At 38.8% G+C, this 21,799-nt stretch overlaps 1 protein-coding gene across 3 annotated transcripts in view; it reads left to right on the top strand.

Moving 5' to 3' along the window:
* NLGN1 (neuroligin 1) overlaps nt 1-21,799 on the top strand; it is a 316,318-nt gene that overhangs the window by 97,428 nt on the left and 197,091 nt on the right. For 2 of the 3 annotated variants that reach the window (XM_075098462.1, XM_075098461.1), the window contains one exon: nt 12,806-12,958. In XM_075098462.1, the coding sequence (XP_074954563.1) occupies nt 12,806-12,958 (153 nt within the window). Of the gene's footprint in view, nt 1-3,595; nt 3,656-12,805; nt 12,959-21,799 lie in introns of all 3 variants that reach the window. The other variant, XM_075098460.1, reaches the window with a different exon arrangement.

The raw sequence follows: 21,799 nt of genomic DNA, 5'->3' as shown, positions 1-21,799 counted from the left end.
CCGTCATGTCGTAGCATCGCTATATTTAAAATTAGGTTCTGTTACCTGGAAAGAATATTAAAATGATGGAAGAACCCTAAAGAGTCAGATATTGAATAAACAGTCAGGGCTAAAGAAATAAATCTAGTGCAGTGATACACTTAATTTACAAAATCATAAACTTTCTGTAGAATGTTAATTCAAACCTACAGAAAATAACTGAAAAATTGTACACCTACTAAGCCATTTCAGTCCTGATTTATTTTTACTTTAAAAAGCTATTGCTGTCATATTTTGTAGGATCTTTCCATAAGACTTTATTTTCTTTGTCTGACAGCGATTCCAAGGTGTTTTCCTGTGTAGAGACTCCAGATGTCAGTCTTCATGATCACGCAGACACGGCGATACCGTTAGCGTAGCCTGTTATCCGGAGAATCAGAAGAAAAAGCCATTTCTTAGTGATTTTTAGAGTGAGAATTACTGCTGAAATGGGTGGAAATCTAATCCAGACCTTATTTTAGTACTACATTCATGATTTCAGAGAATTCCTTCAGCAGCCAGACACAAAACGAGCGACACGGAACGTAAACGGCCAAGCTCAGAGCTCCGCTTCCTCTTGGAGGGTTCAGGATTGAACCACCTGACGCTGCTGTAGGCTGTTTTAGACAGCCGTATGCACAGTGGGGCTTGAGCTGGGGCTTCTTTTGGGGATCACAGAGCGATTTACAAACAGAAATTAAATTTCACGGCCTCTCTGCCTGTATAGGTAAAGTACAGATAATAGGTAAGTGGTTTCATGCCTGGTGCACGAGGACCAACCTCTGCTTTGGTTTCTCGACCTCAGCGCTGCCGCGCCAAGAAGCGGAAAATTTGTCTGAGGCCTTTTTGGTCCGTGTTTCCCTAAGCTAACGGTTGCTGTCATCAGTGTGGTGCATTATATTTGCAGACTGGAGCGAACTTGTGGCAGAAATCATGTCTTAGCTCTTCCTTAACAGCATACTGTTAGTGGTGCCTGGTGGGCCTGCCGCATGTCTCCATCAGGGATGAGTCCTCCCGCTTAGGGGATGCGGCAAGCAGAGCCCCCGTGTTGTGAAATAGGTATACAGCTGTATTAGAAAGCATGTTTAATCTATGACAGCTTAAAAATAGCTCAGCCCCTTTGCAAAAGGAATTGTGTATTATGTGTATTGCAACAAGATTATGAGTAAGATGGTCTGATTGTTTTTATGGTTTTCAGAGAAACTCACAACTGTGTAAATACTAAAAATACCTGGGTTATTTTTAATACTTAGCCTCAATTGTGCTTCGCCGTGTTGTAAAACCGGAGACGGCATGAGATCAGTCATTTGCGCTGAGCTGTTTGATGCACTCTGTAACTGCTGTTGAGATCTGGAACCATGATCTATACAAAATACCTCACAAAGGCCAGCTATTAAAGAAATGTAACATTCATTGTCTTGGTTTCATCCAGAAAATAAATTGCGCTCTCTGTGCGAGTTGTTTGGAGAAATGCGTGCTGTTTGCCTTTCCAGATGCTACGTTGTTCCTTTCCGGTGACTTTTAAAAACTTAAAAGATAACAAGAAGCCTTTAAAAATGTGTACGTGTGTGTATATATATCTCTTTGGCTGTGTCTGGCTGTCCGTTATTAAGTGCATAGCTCCGTTAAGTGCATAGTTCTTAGAATTTTAAGAGCATCCACCCTGTTGACTGTGCTGAACCCCCTCCCCCCCCCCCGAAATTATCCATGTTCTTTGCATATATCTTTTACTTTTCCAGTTTTATTCTTTTGGAATTAAAGTTGCTATGGTATGAGAAATATGGGCAGCAAGACATTTGAATGTGTGCATTTGGATGGGGTCACGTTAGATACCGTATACTGTAAGATTGCAGTCAGGGCTTGTATTAGGAAAAGCTATTGCGCTCACAAGGCTCTGTAATAAGCAACGATTGTTGCAGGTGTGGCTATAAAAAAAGCTCATGTTTAATTTATGATGTATAATTCTAGTGTTCTGTATTTAGAATGAGTTTAAAACTATACTCCTGACTGACGCAGTAATGAAGGTATTTGTCTTTGGTTTTCAGTAATACGGTCCGGTTCCTACATCCACAGTTCAAAAAAATCTCATGGTACTTCATGGGTTGTTTCTGTTTCTTAAATCCATGCACCTGGTACAAACATTTTATGAATTTTTTTTAAATGCATCACTCAAATACATGGTATTTTTGCCTATAAATGACAGGTTTAATGCTGAATGACTAATATCCTGTAAAATAACAGAGCTAGAGAGAGCTTTTTAAATACAAATGTTTTAATACTCCATAGTGCTTAGAGTTAATGCATGTCTCTTGCCTACATCTACTGCAAATATCAACACATACTGTTCATCTTTTTGTTGTTGTTTTTGTCTATTGCTATTTTATGCATGAGAAAGTTCTTGTTTTCTACTCTGTGCTTGGCTGGCTTTTTCTTTTTTTTTTTTTTGTTACTTAGTCCTGTGTTTGTACTGATTGCTTTTTTGCATGCAAATTACAGAATGTCATGGAAATGAGAGAGCTCTGAAAAAAAAGAAAAGATAATGCTGAGTTCCAACTGTCTTTTGTTTGTGCGTAAGTGTGTAAAATATATGACATGGAAATATTTTCAGAATAGCCTTTGACTTTCCTTCTGGTGTATATTTTTATTACTCAGTAAAGGAGCGGGCATTTTTCCCATTGGAAAATATGATGAATCTGTTAATGCTTGTTAATAGTGCAGGTGCTGGGCATGAAAGAGTTGTCTTGCCATCCAGTTATAGAAACAAGGAATTATGATACTGTGGGTCTTGCCCAAGCTAAAACTTCAATTCCCATATTCCATGCAACTTTTGCATACTGTGGGTAAAACCCTGGCCCCATTGAAATCAATGGCAAAACTCATTGTCTTCAGTCGGTCTAGGATTTCACTCTTGTTTCTAGTTTATATGTGGATTTTTATATTTCTCTACAAATATCTCAGCAGGTAGTCAAAGGTTTCAAGGGAATCTACAGTTCTATTGAAAAGAATGTAATGAGTGTGTCAATAAAAAAAAAAAAAAAAAAAAAGAAAAAGAAAAAACCAAACCCATGCTTAATCTCTGTAAAGCATGAGCTTAAATGGTTGAACTTAGAAATGTGAATTAGCATTTCACAGAAAATATTGCTCTAACCAACTGTCAAGGCATTTATTAGCCACCTTGTTGCATCAAATGCAAGAGGTAATTTGGCAGTTCTTGTCTCCGCTATTCCTAATAACAACAACAACAAAAAACAATTAAGTGGATAAATATAGTTTATGGTGGGTATGCTTTTAGTAAACAAGCTTTGATTCTTCATTTAAAAACAATAAAGCACTGGGCGCTCTTTGATTCTTGTGCTAGATGTTTCTAATAGCCATACCCCCTAGGGGAAGGTTTTGCTGTAATGTTTGAAAAATGTAATGAAAAGTTGGTTGTTATAAACTAAGATTTCCCTCCCTGCAAATGTTTTTCTTGAAACTTCCATGGGAATTTAATATTCACTGTTTTTTTTTTTTTCCTCAGTCTTGTATATTCTTGAATTGTCTTTTTTTCCTCCATTTTCTCCGTTCTCAATCCTAGGTCCCCTTACAAAGAAACAGACAGATGATTTAGGTGATAATGACGGTGCTGAAGATGAAGGTATTTTTTTGCCGCCAAACTGATTTGCATGACAAGGATCCCTGAAAATCTTTTTTCTCCCCTCTTTTTTTGACTTCTTGTCTTCTTTTGAAGAGTTTTTTTTAATTCCCATTTTTGATGTGTTTTGTCTTCTTGCTTGTTGTTATACATATATATTTTTTTAATTTTTTAAAAGAAAGAATGTTGTTAAGTTCTACCTTTTGATACAAAACAGTAACGATATTTAAAAAGAAGGGTTTTTTGTTTTCTTGAAATGGACTTTTGATATGTTGCATCCCACCTTTTGACTGAATTTTGTCCATACTATTTAAACTAACACTCTTTTAAAGTTTCTCTGTACACCTTTTTGCATGTTTTCTAACCCTATGTATTTCACCAAGTACAAAGATGTTTCTTTTTTCACCGACCTCAGTTTGATAAACATATAAAATGTTGTGTTTATAAAAGGAAAAATACAGAAAATTCTTAGAAAGTGTCTCTTAAGCAACTGAATTTCCCCAAATACAAAAACTTGTGCATTTTCAATGCCATGAACAAATATAAATGAATGCAGGACTACCCCGCCTCCCTGTAGCAGAGAGGTAGCCCTAGAAGGGTAGGTAACATTTGCCTTTGGGGCTCTGCGCAGCACCAGTGAGTTCATTGGGACTAAACCGATGACGTCTAAAGGAACCTGATCCCTTCTGGATTTCTACGAGCAGATAAAGATGCCTATCTGCTTGTGCTAACCCTGAGAAAACCCTATTACCAAGTAAAGTGGAAGGTTTGAAATGTCAAGTATATTATTCTGTATATGATTAACAGACATAATTCATAAACACTACGCAGATTTGGTATTTTTTCAGGGCTATGGAAAGGGTAACAAGGGGCTCTTTCTCTTGAGCAGTCTCATCCCTTCAAGTTGATGTGCTTCAAAATTCTGAACCTTAAACACATACTTCGTATATTTTATGGCCGAGTAAAACAATTTACCATATAAGACTAGTAGAGTTGCTACTTGCTTCACTGTTAATATCTGCGTGGTTGGGTTTTTTTTGCCAGATACTAAGACGAAACTTAACTTGTAAACTTCAAGGCTCTTAATTAAGAAATTTTTCATTACCCAGAACATTAACTGGTTTACTCAAACAGAAACACGCTGTCTTTTATCACAAAAGATGAAGGAAGGCAAATATGAGCATTTAACGTCTTACCCAATAACTGAACAGAGACTTCACAAATAAACTGACAAATTTATACGTACCTGATTTAGAATCTTCTACTGAATGTCTGTGTTAAGCATGTGAATGAAAGCCCACCAGCTGGCCCAAGGCTTGAAAGAAGAACCTATCTGAAGATCTTCTTTGAAAGTTCTCATGTTATTCAGAGCTGAGTATGATAATTCCGATCCACTTTAGCTCAATGAGGCCAAGTCATTTTTACTTTAGTTCGTGAAAAAATACTGCCAGGGTCATTCCTGTGCATTCTCCAAGACCTGTGATATTGAATTAGCCCTTGCAAAAGTTACTCTGTCTTGTTTTAACAATATGTTTTAAGAAGGCCTGAAACCTGGGTTATTCATCCCACGGACCTTAATGGCTCTCCTAAATTGTTGTATAATTGCCAAGACAGATGCTAATAGCTTAACATTTGTTGAGTCCGTCTCTGCTTAGACACACTTTAGAGAGATTAAGTTTGTTAAAATTCAGCCGAGAGTCGTTGCTATCGGCAAGCAGTTTAGTATGTAGAGTCAGGTGAAAGTAGGGATCTCGGTCTTTGGAGAACAAGTGTCCGTGTCAGAGGAAACCTGTCTCCCACACTGACAATTGTAGGAGAGAGAGAGAAAGGACTGTAAGAACACAGCAGTCGGACTAGGGGGGAAGAAACACGTTTACAACATTAATAAATCTCTGTAATTTATAGGACTGGGATTAATTTTCCCTGGCATACAAGTGACAGTTTTGTTCCACTTTCCATGCCAATAGAAGAATGCAGGCAGTAATTAGACTTTCACTGCTTCTGAGAGTCACAGAGAGACAGGGCAAACTTAAATTTTTATTACCGCTAGACAGTGAAGGCTGCAGGGGGTTGTCTGTGGGGCTGGGAGAAACCCTGCCTGCCGAGGCCCTGCGTTTCACTGTCCCTCGGTGGAGGAGCGATATCGGATGATCTGACCTGAGTTTTGTGAACCTGTTCTTCTGCATTGGAGCTCTGGCGCTTGTTGCATGTGCAGAACTGAAGAGTTCACAAGCTTCAAGTCATATGTATTTGGGTATGAGGAGCAGGAAAGAAAGCAGCAAGGCAGAAACCCACCTTAGCTGTCTAGGTTTCTGCCAACCTGTCCATCAAACCCTTCACCTTTTGCAGTATGGTGGTGTTTATTTGATATAAAAATCTACAAGTGAATAACTGCAGACAAAAATAAAGCAAATACCAAACTTGAATGAATGCTGAGGAATATTAGGGAGACTGGGCTACACACGGTGAAAAACTATCATATAACCATACAATGCACGGCACCTAAACAACGTCCAGTGATTTCTAAAATGCCCAGGATGGCTCTGTATTAAGAAATTCAGAGCTTCCACGTCCATTTCTTGTATCATCCATCTTCTGAAGAAAGAGCTTTCACAGCAGCTTCTTGGGTCAAATCCCTGGGCAGTATTCTGTACTGTGTCACTCGAACATCAGAGTTTGATTAGAAAATTTCCTTTTTAAACAGTGTTCAATAATCGTACTCCCATCTGCTGCTGCATGCCAGGACCACAGTATTGCGGTCCAAACCTTGCCAGCTCAAGCACTGGAATCAGTAATCAAACCTGGATCTCTGGTGTGTGCTGCAACCAGTAGAGCAGGCTTAATTAGATCATTTTTCATTTTTGTTTTCAAAAGACCCGGAGGCTGTAGTGCACATTACCAGCTAATGATCTGCAAATTTTCTGTTTAAAAAAAAAATACGAAGGTGTTTTCAAATTCTGTGAGTGTGAAACACGCAAGAAGTCAGAAATTATATAAATGTCTTTTTTTGCCCCGGTCTGGATGCATTCTTGTGGCTGCGGAAGCCTTTCATGTCTACGCTTGCAATTGCTTACCTGTTTTTCAGTAAGTATTGAACTACTTGAGCAGGCACCAAAAACGAGTGGCAAAAGCACCTGCAACCAGTGAGCACTGGGGCTTTCCCTTTTTCTAGCAGGGCCAGATTTGCCTGTTTGCTGACAACAGGTAAGCGTGGCTAGTGTAGATGCAAGATGTAACTTTAAAATGCTCAGCAGTTGAATAAACTGTACCTAGAAACAAGGCTTGCTTTTAAAACAAATAAAATATTTAAATCTTAATATCTTATCTCAGTCTGAATTTTGGTAAGGCAATAATTGAACTTGATTTAATTCAGCTATAGCAAAAAAAAACAGTGACTCTTCAGGCACCCTGAGTTCCCATGTGCTAAAATCCTTAGCATGATTTAAAATACAGCAACACAAATCATTAATCAGCCTATGTACTCAGGGATCAGAACTAGACTTCCAGGTAGTTAGCGCTGTATGAAATATCCATGAAGGATTGCTCACAGATGAATTCTTCTCATCTACCATTCTGTCATACGCACCTTACCTAGTGCATCGGTCTGTCAATCTCGGATCCTTATTTGGTCCCCAGCGCTATCTCGGTTTCTAATGCATTCAGTCTCACAGCATCCCTGTGCAATAGAGGGATGCTATTATTCCATTTTTAGATATGAGGAGTACAGATGCTAAGTCTGAGGAATGCAGACACCATGTCCATAGAAAAGCAGGAACATGCCTCAGAAGCAGGGTCTGCACTGTAATTACTAGATGTTTCTACTCTTCCCTTCCCCATTCCCATCTCTCCTGTGAAAAAGGAGACAGATTAGGAACAGATGTTGCTGTTTGTTCACAGGCTGTAACTGTGATGATTCTGATCATTTAGTCTGATGCTCTGTCTTATATGGGCTATTGGACTTCATTGACTGAAAGAAGTTCGTGGTCCAGAGCATGTTTTAAATCAAAACAAACAAAAATCCACTCAAATTTTAAATTGCTAACGATGTGGAATGCATCTGCAAATTCCTTCTTATGCTTAACAGACTGTAGCGTCACTGCCGCAAAAGAGCACGTTTCAGAATTGAGGATCTTCTCCAAAAAGCCCTATCACTCCATTAGTACTAAAATAGGCTAGCTTGCGAAGTTCAGCGTTTCATCTGCTTTCAGCTGTCAGGGTAAGAAAGAAGGAGAGAAAGAATCTTCTAGTCTGGCACTAGTTGTACATTTTTGGACTTCAGGGATCGGTAAACAAAACACATTTGTCTACCTCGTAGAGCAACCCTAAGCCCCAGCCTTAATTACAGCCTCTGCTGAGTTCCAGCCCGGCTGGAGTAGCACACATCTTACCGCGCTGGGGGGACCTGTTGGCTGATACACGTAGATGTATTAGTGATTCCTGTCACCCAGTCACCTTAGCTCTGTGATTCCAACTCCCAACTACAGACTCCAATGTCACTTGCATATTAAATTTTGCCAATTAGATTTTCCCTTTTCCCCAAGAACCTCGGTTCCGGATTCCGTTGAATTTTTGCAGTGATGTTATTAATACTTGAAAACGCGCGTAGTAAAAATTGACAGACCTTTAATTTATGCATCTCTTTGGGGCTGCATTATACTCGTAGCCCTGCCAAGTATTACTTAGACAGTGAAAAGTCTGTCACCTTTTGCATTTCGAACAATCATCTTTTAATAATTTAAACCTACTGCCTACCTGGCTATTGAGGCCCTACTCTAATGAGAATCTGCTCCAGGTGTTTACCTGAAAAAGCATAGGCCTTTTTTTAAGGTTAGAATACACATTCACAGTTCACCATCAGTATCTCAAATTGCTATCAGGGAAAGGTAGTTAAGTGTTTGAGAGGGCACAACACGATCCTTAGGTTTGACAGATACAGAAACAAACAAGGGAGATAATTCTATTTGTCTGAAACTTGAAGGGTGCCATATTTTAAAGCAAGAAACATGTCTAAAACCTCACTGCTGTTCCTAACAGAAGTTCAATAGTCACTTCAATAGTGTCAGGACATGTAGTTTTATATCACATGTTAAAAACGTGGCATTAATCAATGTTTACTTCTTAACACTGAGAAGGGCACCAGCCTGTTAAAATAGCGGTGTGTCTGTGAGGCATCTGATAGATTCAAAGTGAAAGGTGAAATACTGTTAAAAGGCTTTTAAATGAATACGAGTTGATTGGTGCCATGCTCTACTTAAATATTTTAGGACAAAAGCTTATGGAAGAGCTACACATATATCCATATAATATTCTAGTTAAGAAACACATAAGTTTTACAGTAACCAATCTAAAAGTTTTTCACTGTTCTTGAGCTGTTTCATGTTCAAATAACAAGATTTACTTAATTCTTTACATCAAAACGTCACAATTTTTTACAGCATTTAGAAAAAGGCTGCTTGTGGCATCTGTGTTAAACTAATTATATTTTTTGTGCGAGCTTGTCTCCAGGTAGGCTTTCTTCCTTTCCCATTTTGGTTGTTCCCTGCAAATTGCACTTGTTAAGTCACGCGGCCAATTGGCATCAGCTTCAAACGACTGAAGCTATAATTATGTTTTGTTATATATGACAATTGTGACTGGTATTCACAGTCAGACCCGGATCCCTGTTGCGTGATGTAACCAACAGAGAATAAAAGCCAGACCTCTTCCTAAATTGCCTGTAACGGAGTTAAGACCAGACATAAAAAGGAGATGCAACAAACGTTAGAAAGGTGGAGAGAGGCGGTGATGGAACTCGTAATACAAAGGTTCACGTATATGTCATATAAATAAGATCATTCTCTGCTATACGCTACAACCAACTTAGATGTTTTATGAACTAGCAGTTTAAAGCCAAACAAATTACAGCACTCAAAACTTATCTCCTGTGTGAATGAGAACAGAAGAGTTGCGTTTGAGGAGGATTTTGAACAGCGCTATCCCTGCGTGTCTTTGGAAATATTCGTGTCTGCTTTTTAATTGAAGCGACGCTTAATAAAACGCAACAAAGGGTACAGTACGCAACTAAACTGAACCGGCACGTAGATCTACGCTCCTCGATGGCCACGCCACGTTTGCACCCCGGTTCTTCGGGCCTGTTCAGAATGAGCCACTTCCACGAAAATCTTAATCTGCCTCCATGAATAACCGTTGATCTCTGTGAGAAAGCGTAACCCCAGTTTACTGAGCCCACTCCGGCACACGTGCAGAAAGGACCCACGGCAGCTTGTAGGAAAAAATGAAAGACTTATCAAATCCATTGGGGTCAGGTTTTGAAAAGTATCTGAGCATCAAAAACTCAATTATTTCCTTTGAGTTGGACACTCGGCTCCAATAAGCATTTTTGAAAAGCGCATCTTTCTGCCACTCTTGTGCCAGCACAGAATTTCTCCTCGCAGAGTATGACCTTAGCACTCCCTTTAAATTTTAAAGGGTGGTATTTTTCATGGGAGAATGCTCTCTTTCAGGTAGGAATCGATTCTTGAGTATGGTCTGAATTTTGCTCTCTTCCTTTGATCTTATTAGTTAATGACATCCACTAGTTAATAAGGTCTGTACTTAAACAGTACCCTCCCAGCTGAATGTTTGTGCCTTTCAGATATTCCTGGCTATAGATGGCAACTGGTATGAAACCACCGACTGTGAGAGGAAAACGGAGTGATCTCTTCTTCACGTGAAGAGCTCCGTAGCCTCCTTATAATCCATAGCCCAAAGTCCCGCTGGCCTCAGCTGAGTACCGCATAACCTCACAGATGTCTCCAGTACTAGATTACTGCCTGAAAAACACACACAAGCAGTTTTTCTTTTGTAGAAGGGATTTCTCTTAAGACCGATGACTTTGGCAAAGCAACCTGAGGAGAATTCATACTGCATGTCACCTGCCCCGACATGGCACATGGGCAGAGCTGAAAATTAGTCTTTCTTTATCTGCCTGTAACTTCTGCGAGAATATTAGGAGTAGGAAATAACAGAAGTATGGTATAGACAGAATTTACTCAGAGAATCATTTTTATATGTCAGATTTTACTTATGGATGTGGGCTTCCTTTCTCCGATAAAGGACACCTATTCTTTTCTAAATATCCCAATATTATTTTCCAGATAAACAGACCAGTGCTACCAACATTTCATTACTGTTCACAGTTGGTGCTCTGTAATTCTATGTAATTTTAATTAAAGAAGAATTCTGAGACAGTCTCCCCCTGTGCTACCACCAAGCATACAATTAACTGTGTACAATTTCTGCTGGGAACAGTCACGCAATGATTTCAGATTAATAATTTATTATTTCTTCCATATTTGTCTCAAAAAAATAAAAAAGGCAGCATAGACTGTGAGCAAATGATCTACTGAAAACAGTACGTGAATTTGAAAAGAATTTTTCCTCTGAGTAGATTTTAATGTTCAGGAGCTCGTAATTCTATCCTATGAAGATGATGAATCTCCTTCGCTTTATGCTTTGAAAATTGCACGTTGGAAAACCCTTACGATATGCTCGAGTGAGGAAAGCCATGCAAGCAATTTCATGCACAACCTTTCATCGTCCTTTTGGTCTTGAATAAATGATTGTTCTAGTACTTCCAATACTGAAGATCCAATTTCTGATCTTGACTGCTCTGGCACTTTCTTTCAATTAGAATCTATATCAAAATAATAATAGCAACTGGCTTTCTATAAATCCATGCTGATTTCTTCAGCAAATCCAAAAAGCAGATTTTTAGCGTAACTGCCCTCACCTAGTTGTCCTTACAGCGCTCCAGAAATGATTCAAATAATTCTGCAGAGAGCTTACTTGAAAGCATCTTAACTAAGATTCCTGCAAATCAAAGTATTAAACGATACATCTAAGCTTTCTTCAAATGCTGAAGTGAGTAATCGGGGGAGTCGCTTGAATACCCTCATGACAAAAAATACCTTAAAATCAGAACGTGCAGTACCGTTCCTCACTGGGAAGCTTTCTCATGCTCCCTTGCTACTGCCTTTCTTGATTTTTAGGGAGTATTATAGAATACTATGACTTGGGCAGCGGGAACGACTGAGGCGCCTAGTAAATTAGATCAAAATACAGTTTAATCCAGATGTAAAAGTTTAAAATTACACCTTAGATAATTTCTTTCCAATCCAACAGAAAGAAATCTCTTAAAAACACGTATTATCCCACCACTGACTGTTGCTTTGGATTGGTACTTGAACAGCTTTCCTCACCAGGAGCCCTCGTGTTCAGATAGAGAAAATTTAACTCCGAGTAGATGCATCAATTTGCAGATAGGACTGTTTGGGGGGGGGTGGGGGAGTGGGTGTACTCAAATCGATGTCTTCATTAAAAAGAAACTCAAAACAATATGTAAATATCTAATTTTGTTGTCTGAGATAATGACAGAGCTTTTAAGATTTAAAATTGTTACCTGCATTCAGTGTTACTTTTGAGAACCTTAATATTTGTTTGAATGCAGGGTGGGGATTTGGAAATATTGTTCCAGGCAGCTATTTTTTCATATATAACATATAGTCCTTTTCACAATTTAGTAAAATAAGAAGTGCCCATGCTCCTTAAACTTGAGGCTACCCAGGTAACCGATATGAGGTCTAAGCGGCAAACAGCTTCCACGTATGTTTTGAAAACTTGGACTTCAGGTTTATCAAAGACAGCTGGTTTTACACCCTTTTTATAAATTATTGCTCTTACTGTACTGGAAGCAATTAAGTTATGTACGCGCAGAAATCTTGTTTATCTTACTGTGGCAAATTGCCTTTAGCTAAGTGAACAGAAAGATGGACTGAGCTTTCAGAAGTGTCCAGGCTGCCTAAATGAGCTCACGCTGCTGACGTTAGTAGACGTTTTATGTGAAATCCAGCAGGCACAGAATCAGACCGCTGTGCCATTGCATTTGAGCAAACACGTTACCTTTTCTGAGGCCAACAAGTGTTTCAAAAATCCACAAGGAAACACTTATGCTCACCTGCCCTTTTCCTTATGTGAAAGAAGTTGCTTGAGAAACACTTCAAGAAAAATAACCTCACTAAAAAAAAATTAAAAATAATAAATTATTGCATGTATCTTTTTTTTTTTTTTTTGGGTACTTTCTTGAGATAAAATGTGTCTTAATATTTTTTCCAGACATTCGGGACAGTGGGGGACCTAAGCCTGTGATGGTGTATATTCATGGAGGGTCCTACATGGAAGGCACTGGAAATTTATATGATGGCAGTGTTCTAGCAAGTTATGGGAATGTGATAGTCATCACAGTCAACTATCGCCTTGGGGTACTTGGTAAGAAGCTTTCAGCTTTCCATTAATCCCTGCTATCTGCAATGTAATTCATGTTATACGTGAGAATGTATTTAAAAAAAGAAAGAAAAAAAATAACCAAGCAGGACGACGACGACATTTTTGGTGTTCTTTTCTTTGTCAACTAAAAGGTTTGTATTCTGGGGATGAGAAGTTGCCAGTATTATCTGGAAGAACCTGCTGTCCTGCTTTTAGTGGTATGAAACGGGGGTTCCCATTGGTGAGCTGTTCAGACAGAAGAGTTGGTATTTTGGTGTTGTTTTGGTTTTTTCTGTGAATAACAGTAATGTTTTACTTCACAGACAGGTTTTGTTTGTTTGTTTGTTTTATATTTATTTCGATCTTAAGTCAGAGACAACAGGGATTTCTGTTGGAAGAAAGAGACAGTTTCGATTACCGTGATGTTTTCATATTTTGAAAAAGCTAAGGAGGTTATGAAAACGTTATTAAATAAGAGCTGTACTTTTTACCTATTTGTTTTGCGCTTCATTGTGGTTTTGAAAAGTGTTCTTATAATTCAAATACCTGCAGTGCTTCTTTTCTAGGCCAAATTAGAGAGTCAGCAGAGTCACTTTTGGGTCTTTCAAATACAGCGAACAGGATATACCGGTGCTGTTGGTAGAACGGTGCGGTATCCCTCCGGTAGCTTGTATTTCTGAAGACGTTATACTTTGCTATTTGTTCAGTGTGGTCCCATTCGTGATACAAGTTCTCCAGCTCTTGAGACAACATGATTATTGGGGTTTTTTTTTTCTTCTGCATATTTTACCAAAATGTTGCACACTCAGACTCCTGAAAGCCGGAGTTCGGTTCTGGGGTATTACGGAGGTCAGTACAGTAAGTTCAGACTACTTGCACAGGTCCAAGGGTATTCCCTGTAACGTCTGAAGGGGTGTGACAAGTCAGGCGTCATTCAGAGCGGTTGGTTCTGAAGACCAGTCGACTTCTCTTTCAGTTCGTGGGTGTTAGCAAGGTCTGCTGTTCTGGTTTTGTTTGCGTGGTCATTTTATTTCATCAACGCTCTATTTCTTTGTGCTTCGAATTCGGTTAGTACGATCCCCAGATTCACTGGCTCTGGTTTGCTCGCCTGGGTGATTTTCTTCCAACTGAGTTTCATTTTTGTTCTAAGTTGGATATCGGAATACACTTCAGTTTTGGGGGGAGGGAATGAATTTTGGCTTTAGATTTTGAAACTTAGTCTACTACGGTTGTGTTTTATAAGGGACCGAATCATTTCCAGAAAGATCATAACTGTGGTTTTTGCCGGATTTATTCCTTAGTATCCAGCTGGACGTTTTATTTGTGACTTATTTCTTTAAGCAAGGAAATTCTGATATTTTGTATGTTTTTCTCCCTCCTCCTGTCTTCCAGTTTATATAGTGACTTCAAGTTCTTGGGTACATATTAGTGCAGTAGTTAATAATCTGTGCCTCTAATAAACATTTTATTTTTGCACCAGCGCTCTCATTTTTGATGTTTCAAACAATATTTATCTATATTATACGACAGTAGGGTATTCTGTCCAGCAATACAGTATCCATTATCTGCAAGCACTGTTTATTTTTGCAAATGATTTAATCTAATTCCTAAATCACTTGTAGTTGCAGTGTTTGAAAGGGCTGGTTGCTTGAAAGATGAAAATTAATTCGCCTTCGTTGATGGCAATGGATTTTCCACTTGTAATTTAACACCGATCCCTGAGGTAACCCACCGCTAACATCTCACTGAGCTTAGGAGGATTTCATTTGTGTTTGTGCTTTTGTGGTTCTTTGGACTTTGTGGTCTTTACAGAGCCTCAAGGGGCAGAGAGCTAATTTTCTTTTAAGTGGGACCCATTACAGTAAAACCTCTAAAACTCACAATAGAATCCAGTGATTGGTACGAATACTTGAAATTACTTTCAAACTAACTAAAATAACCTTGTGTCAGGCTGGTAGGGTTTTCTCAGTGAAATAAATGTACCTGTTAACTATACGTAGCAGCCGTTCATAGGTTTTATATCTGGTACAATGCCATGTATTAAGTAAATGATGATGACGTATCACTAAATAGGTAGTGTAGAAACACACTAGTAATCACAAAAAGAAAATGGGCAGAGTTTGCATTTTTCTGCCTTCCTTTGTTTCCTGGTCTTAAAATAGCCTCAGAGTAGGACTTTTGCATAATCATAGTAGATGTCAACACTTACTTTTGCTGTTTTGAAACTCTTGCTCGTCACTGTTTGGCAGGATGTTATCCTTTGCAGTCACTTTAAATAAGAGATGGTTTTACAAATAAATAGCTGGCAGATTCTCAGCTTCCCGTATCTGATCGCATGCCAGCAGGCGAGAGGTTGAGCTGCGTGGTCCGTTGCCTGCGGGACACCTAGATCTCACTTCACCGCTGTGTAAAATGCCTGCCTGTACAGGGAGAAGCAATATAGGGGTTATTTTTTTTCTTTCTCTTATGAGAAGATATAGGGACAAAATAAGGTCGGTGTTCTCACTTTCGTATGACCTTTATTGGTCTGGGTTTCTTGAACCAGTCTTTGTGGATATATGTCTTAATACAGACGATCTATGTGAGTCCTAGGAGTTCCGCTGTTGTTTCACCAAGATTCGCACTGTAACATTTCTTAACAAGGAGCCCAGGTAAAGGAACATTTAGTGCTGCACCAGCAACGTTTTCTTCCAGACCAATAGTGATGGGAAGGGAGGATATGCTGTGGTATTAGATTACTATTATTAAATCCCCAGTAGACAACTTTTGGTGCAGTTCAGATGATTTTTCTATTTATTCTGTGTTGAGACAACCTTTGTCCTACAGACTAATCTGCTCCAGGACCTGAAATTCATGGAGATGCAAGATTTTTTTATAAATCAAATGTTAGAAATTGCTTAAAAGGGAAATTTATTTGGTAAAGAGAAAATAATTATAAAAATAACAAAGTATGGAGCAAGTGTATTTAAAAACCAAACAAAACCCCAGTGAGTTCCCTGGCCCAATTTTGTCTTTAAAACAAGTCTGGGAATGCAAGTCTGTCAGAATCTTTCCTTAGATAGAGATAAGATGGAAGAGAGAACCGTTTACCCTGGAAAATCAGGGGCTACTGAATAAGAAGCCATTGGAAACAGACGATTTATATATTTTTTCAATTGTCTTCAAATGCAAGTCTTGTGCAAGCAAACTTGTCTAGAGAAGAACACCGCGTGAGCAGTCTAATACCCTTGAAGGGCAGCATAGGAGTAAGTGCAGATATATTTTTGTGGCTTGTTTTTAGGAAAGAACAGATGTGAAGACAAGTTTGGATTTTGAACGCAACTAATTTGAGACTTCAAATGTTTATTTAAAATATCTCCAGCTGGTAAAAAGAAGGAGGTGTTTATTTATATTTCATAAAAGAAACGTACAAGGATTTTAAAAGGAGTCTGTTTAACAAACAGAAAAGATGGTGGTAGAGAGATTTAATACTGACAGTGCTGTTTTCTGTGTTCTTCCTTATGAAAGGTTTATTTAGGAAAGAGTGCTTTGGGTCAGCGCTGGCTGCTACCCTTTTGCTCTCAAGAGGGGAGAGAAAGGAGAGAGCTGGTTCATGCTCACTGCGTAACCGTTTCTTCATTTTCTTAATTTATACTTCTTGCACTTGATTATCTTTTAACCACAGGAATTTAATAGAACTGAAAGAAACATTTTCAGTGCAGCTCACAAACCCAACTGGAGGATTCACAGGAATCTCTAGGTTGCACACTGCTTTACATTTCCCATTTTTCCCTCTTTAAGAGGCAGTGGTTCTCCCTACAGAAAGAGTAAATTGTCATTCCAAAGGTCTGGGTTAAAAGGTGAATAAAGAGAGAGGAAAATGACATGTATTTTGTATTTTCCATTTTGCATTCTAAATAATATCTGCGTTGGGAAGGCAAATGTTCTGTAACTGTAAGACCTTAGTTTATGCCAAAATAGAAGCGCACCCAAAGTGAGATTGTCTTGGTTATGCTTTCTTTAATTATAAGCAATTTTCCCTTTTGAGGAGGGTATAGGAACCGTTGCTGTCATTTAGTCTCGTATTTATATTGTCACCCTTGAACTTAGAGGATATTGACTGGGATTACTGAGTAGAAAACACCGATCCAGGTGTTCTGCCACTTCGGTGTGGGTTTGTTTTTTCTTCTGCCTGTTTGTAATTTTAATGCTGAAAGCAAAGTCACTGCAGCGCACTGAAAGACCTGATATCCTTATTCTTACTGGTATATTATTTCCCCAATAACCGCGCTGAAATCAATGGGGCTCATAAGTAGAGTGCTTCCCCTTGTGACAGAGCCTAGCTGCTCATAATTCGAAACGACGCAACGAGGAAAAAGGGTACTGGAAAATTGCTACTTATGCACAGGGCTGCTTCTGCGAAACGAAAGCTATACTTAGGAGAGGTATGTTGTGCTTTCCAGCCCAAACCTCAATTTTTCAGTAGCGTCTTGCGTCAGCCGGTTACGTTGGGCTGCAACGTTCATGTACAATAAAACTCAGAATAGCGAAAGAAATCAGAACGAAACAAAAAAACTGTTGCAAAAGGCCTTCCCTACTTTTGTTAATGACTGTTAGAGCTTTACGGACGATGTAGTGACAGATGACGAGTCTTATCGGGCCTTAACGTGTTTTGCCGCTGTGTGCCAGAATACATTAGGAATATACGTTAGGTTTGAACATACATATCGCTTCTATGCGGAATCATGCCAACCAGCAATACCGTATTGGCTAAAGAGGGATGTGAAACGTAAGGCTACAGCCCTGCCGTAAGTGTTGGGCGATCTGCGCCAAGCCTAGCATTTCTGCCATGCCCATCTTCCTCTTCAGCAAGACGTTGCGCTTTCCCAACAGGCAAAAAAATAGCACACAGCGTTTACCTTTATGGGTAAGTTGATGCACGTGACTCTGTTCCCGTTGCTGTAGTAATTCCAGAATGTAGCCTAGTGAGCGTTTTCATGGGATGAAGAATTGTCTGGCTGACCATTTGCAGGATTGAACACAGTGATGAGAATATATTATAATGACAACTAATTCAGAACGACTTGGAAGCACCTGCCCGTTTCAGGAGTCTAATTCTATTGTGATTGTCTTGTTTTGATATTTTTCTCTTTCTAAATAGAATAACATACCGGTTTTTTCAGTGCTTTCAAATTAGATCTTTTTTTTTTTTTTTTTTTTTTTCAGTGTTAATCTAATTTGTCAAACTGGTAGTTCTTTATTCTGGTAATTATTTACTTTGCGGTGTTCCCATCGTCTTTTTTACTGCCTTGCTCTTACCTTTATCTTGACATCATGGTAATACTACCGAAAATGTTAAACAGACGATATCTTTCGAATATTTTTCAAAATCATGTATGAAATTTAGACGTAACCCTTTCAGAAACTGCTTTATGTCAGATTAAAAAAGCTTTAGTCAACTTTATAACTATATTGTGATGAATTAGCGTCCTGTGTCACTGAAGCATTTTTGCATATATAATCTATCACGTTCCCATTCTGCAAGCTGGAGAGTTGTCTTTCCTCCTGAGAATAAGCCTCTTCACTAAAAGCAAGCATCACCCACTCGTGCCATAGTGACTGTTCAGTAAAGTAACAGTGGAATAAGAAGGTTTATGTTAGTTGTATATCAAAGGAGATACAAAGAAAAGGTAGCAAGATTCTTTTTCCTATGTTGCTTAGACTGGTGGGTTTTCTTTTATAGTTCACAATTTAATATCCAGTAAAACTGGGAAAATGTTTGATCATTAGCAGTGGTGACAAGCACATCCATTATCTTTTTATGAAACCTTAAAGGTACTGTCAGGAGATGGCATTTCCTTCCAGCTTTGCTGTACCACCAAAGGGTCTCTGATGAGCCTTTTTTCTATTATCCATTTCCTAACACGTTTGAGTAAAAATGATAGATGAACAGGAGATTATATATGATTGCCTAATTAAAAGTACATTACATTGAAAATAAAGATGGGAAATTAATAGCAAAACACATCAAAATGTGCAGTCAAAAATCATTCATTTAAGTGTTCTGAATCGGAAGAGCATGCAGAGAATGTTAATCCGTAAATACTTTGAGAGACCCTTGGCAGCTTCATAGCAAGTCTGCTTTAGATATACAAATATTAAGTTGCTTCTAGATGAAACTTCAACATTTTGGGATTATGCAGTAGAGAAAGTGTCCAGAAGGCCTTATCTGATCCTACCTTAGCCTTGGGCATCACTGTTTCTCAGTATGAAACACTTCAAATGAATCTGATGCTAGATAAATAGGAGAAGTTAAGATAGAAAGTGTTCCGCAGTTATCCCTTCCCTCTGGTGGTGTGCTTCACGAGGTCCGACTTACGCATACTTTGCATTCCAAAAATGCATTGGACAACTCTTATTTAATACAGCGGGTAACCTCAGGTCAGCCCAGTTTACAGGAGGCCCAAACGCAGCTCGTCTAGATTTACAGTGTCCTAATTTCATAGGCCCATTAATAGAATTAGCATTCGGATCTCAAACCTGCTGTAATTAATGACATTTTAGTGGCGCTTTTTTTTTTTTGTGAGCTAGTACCAGCCAAAGGGAGTCATGTAGGCAGTGAAGCAGAGAAAGGAAGATTGCCACACTTGAATCTGTACCATCAAAATGACAAAATGGACTTGCGGTAAACAATAGGTTATTGACTAGATATGTTTAAAGGGTCAACTGCAGTGCACAGCAGGCAAGATATTTATGAAATGGGAACCCTGAATATATAGTGCGCTCTTAAAATGAACCATTTCTTTTCTATTTGTGCTTTTTCTGGCACGGCAAATTGACATTATCCATCTGCTTGGATAGATGGATACGCACCCGCTTCTCTGTTTTTTAGGGCACAAAGGCATCGTTTTGTTTGCCATTGAACAGGTTTCTGTCTTGGTACAGGTACTTTTTAGGTAACAGGTTTATTCTAACGTTTGTCACTAGACTTCTTTTTTGGTAAACAGAAAAATAACAAATAACAAACTTTAAAACTATTCATTTTGGCGTAAGAGTAGTTGGTGTCATTTCTGTCAGGAGAAATTACTTTTTGGTAAGATAAATTGCCTTGATCAATATTTAATCATATAATAAAAGTGTTTCAGGTTTTCCAAATAGCAGATCTATCTCTGAGAGCATAATAAACTTCAACTTGATAATATTTGCAAAATAGTAAAGAAAGCATTCACTGAAGACAAATTACAGGCATCTTACTGCCTCAGGAAAAAAAAAACCAAAATCTTTGACCCTATTATCCTCCATGAAGTTATTTGTAATTTTTATCGTCTAGCTCTGTGTAGCGACCCTCACTTTCCGCTAAGTAATATCTGACCAGATTACTTTTATGCCATCGCTGATCCCTGGGCAAAACCCCTAATCTGTGTATTACAAATGCTTCAGGTGTGCAAAATAACTTGCATTACACGCTGTGCCCTGTTCTAAGCCTTTGGGTGTCCTGTGGCGGGAGACCCGTCAGGAAGCCGGGTTTGGCCCCATCCTTAGGAGCAAACAGAATTTAGGCGGCTCTGCGTTTGCCAAACTTCCCAGGGAAGGATCTGCCTGACTGCAGGCCAAGAGGTGGGGATAAATTAGGGGTTTTATGCAATCTGTATCTCGCCACAGAGTGCTCCAATAGTGACATAATCTCCTGAGTTTCCAACATTCTGATTTTCAACCAAGGCAGGAAGACATTAAGAAATACGCTACAGCTCAGCATCTAGGCTAGGTCTGTGCCCAGTCTTGGTGGGCTGGGCACTCTTCACTCCTGAGTTTGAAAGTGATGCAATTTACGTCCCGAAAAAAGGCAAATGAAGGTTTTAATATTTTTTTTTTCTTTGGCACTTCTGATGGAAGTAGCAGGACGAGAAGATAGCATACTTCTAAATTCCCAATTCACTGCATTTAATTACATGTATTAAAATAGTCCCAAGTTTTCTGAAGCTTAAATGAAGCACTTCTGTATACTGTGGGGCTTTGGAAGCAATAGATAACTTGACAGGGATTTCCATTGCAAATGTTGCTCTCATTTTTCACACATTTCGAATGCATAAAATTGCCCAAGTTTTAAGTTTTTTCGTGTGTAAATTAGTTTACGTATATAGGTAGTAGCCCAAATACCGTTCGGATACTTCTTTGATGTAATACCTCATGATACTTTTGAATCACTGGAACAAGACCTGTATTTTAAGGTTGTAACGGCACTTTTTAATGTTTCAAGAGAGTAATGCGAACAATAGATCTGGAGGATCAAAACTCTCTTGGCAGCAGTACTGGCAAGAGACGGTCCTACATTTTCTCTTCTATTTAATGGGTGATCCATGTGTAAATGCCTGCCCCAGCCAACGCAGAGCATTCTTCAGCGCAATGTAGCGGCTTGCGTTACTTTCCAATGGAGAATATATGGAAGACCGCGTTGTTTGAAGGACGGATTTCTTACATCCCACGATGTACTGGCAAATAAATATTATTTTGGTGAAAACTGATTTTGAACGCGTTATTACATGAAAAACTGCTAGGTGAAGGCCTATGAAAGGCCAGAGGAAATGATGTATATTGGTTGCCATCCCTTGTTAAGCAAAGTATGAAAATTGCCTTCAAGCAAATATAAATTATAGATACCTACATATTTGTAGGAGTATTTTGGCTATCTCTTGTGCTGTGAACGTTGCAAGCTAAACATTTTTTTTGAACCAAGAAAGATTACTTACATATCTTAATTATTTGAAATATCTTCTCCATGTTTCAGGGGGTTTATTGTTGCTCAGAATGAGAAGCAGGACAGAAATAGAACTTACCGAGGTTTTTCATTCTTCTGCAGTAATTTTT

The sequence above is a fragment of the Phalacrocorax aristotelis genome, chromosome 7, assembly GCF_949628215.1.
Source record: "Phalacrocorax aristotelis chromosome 7, bGulAri2.1, whole genome shotgun sequence".
NCBI classification, from domain to species: Eukaryota; Metazoa; Chordata; class Aves; order Suliformes; family Phalacrocoracidae; genus Phalacrocorax; species Phalacrocorax aristotelis.
This window is presented reverse-complemented; position numbering and strand designations above follow the sequence as displayed.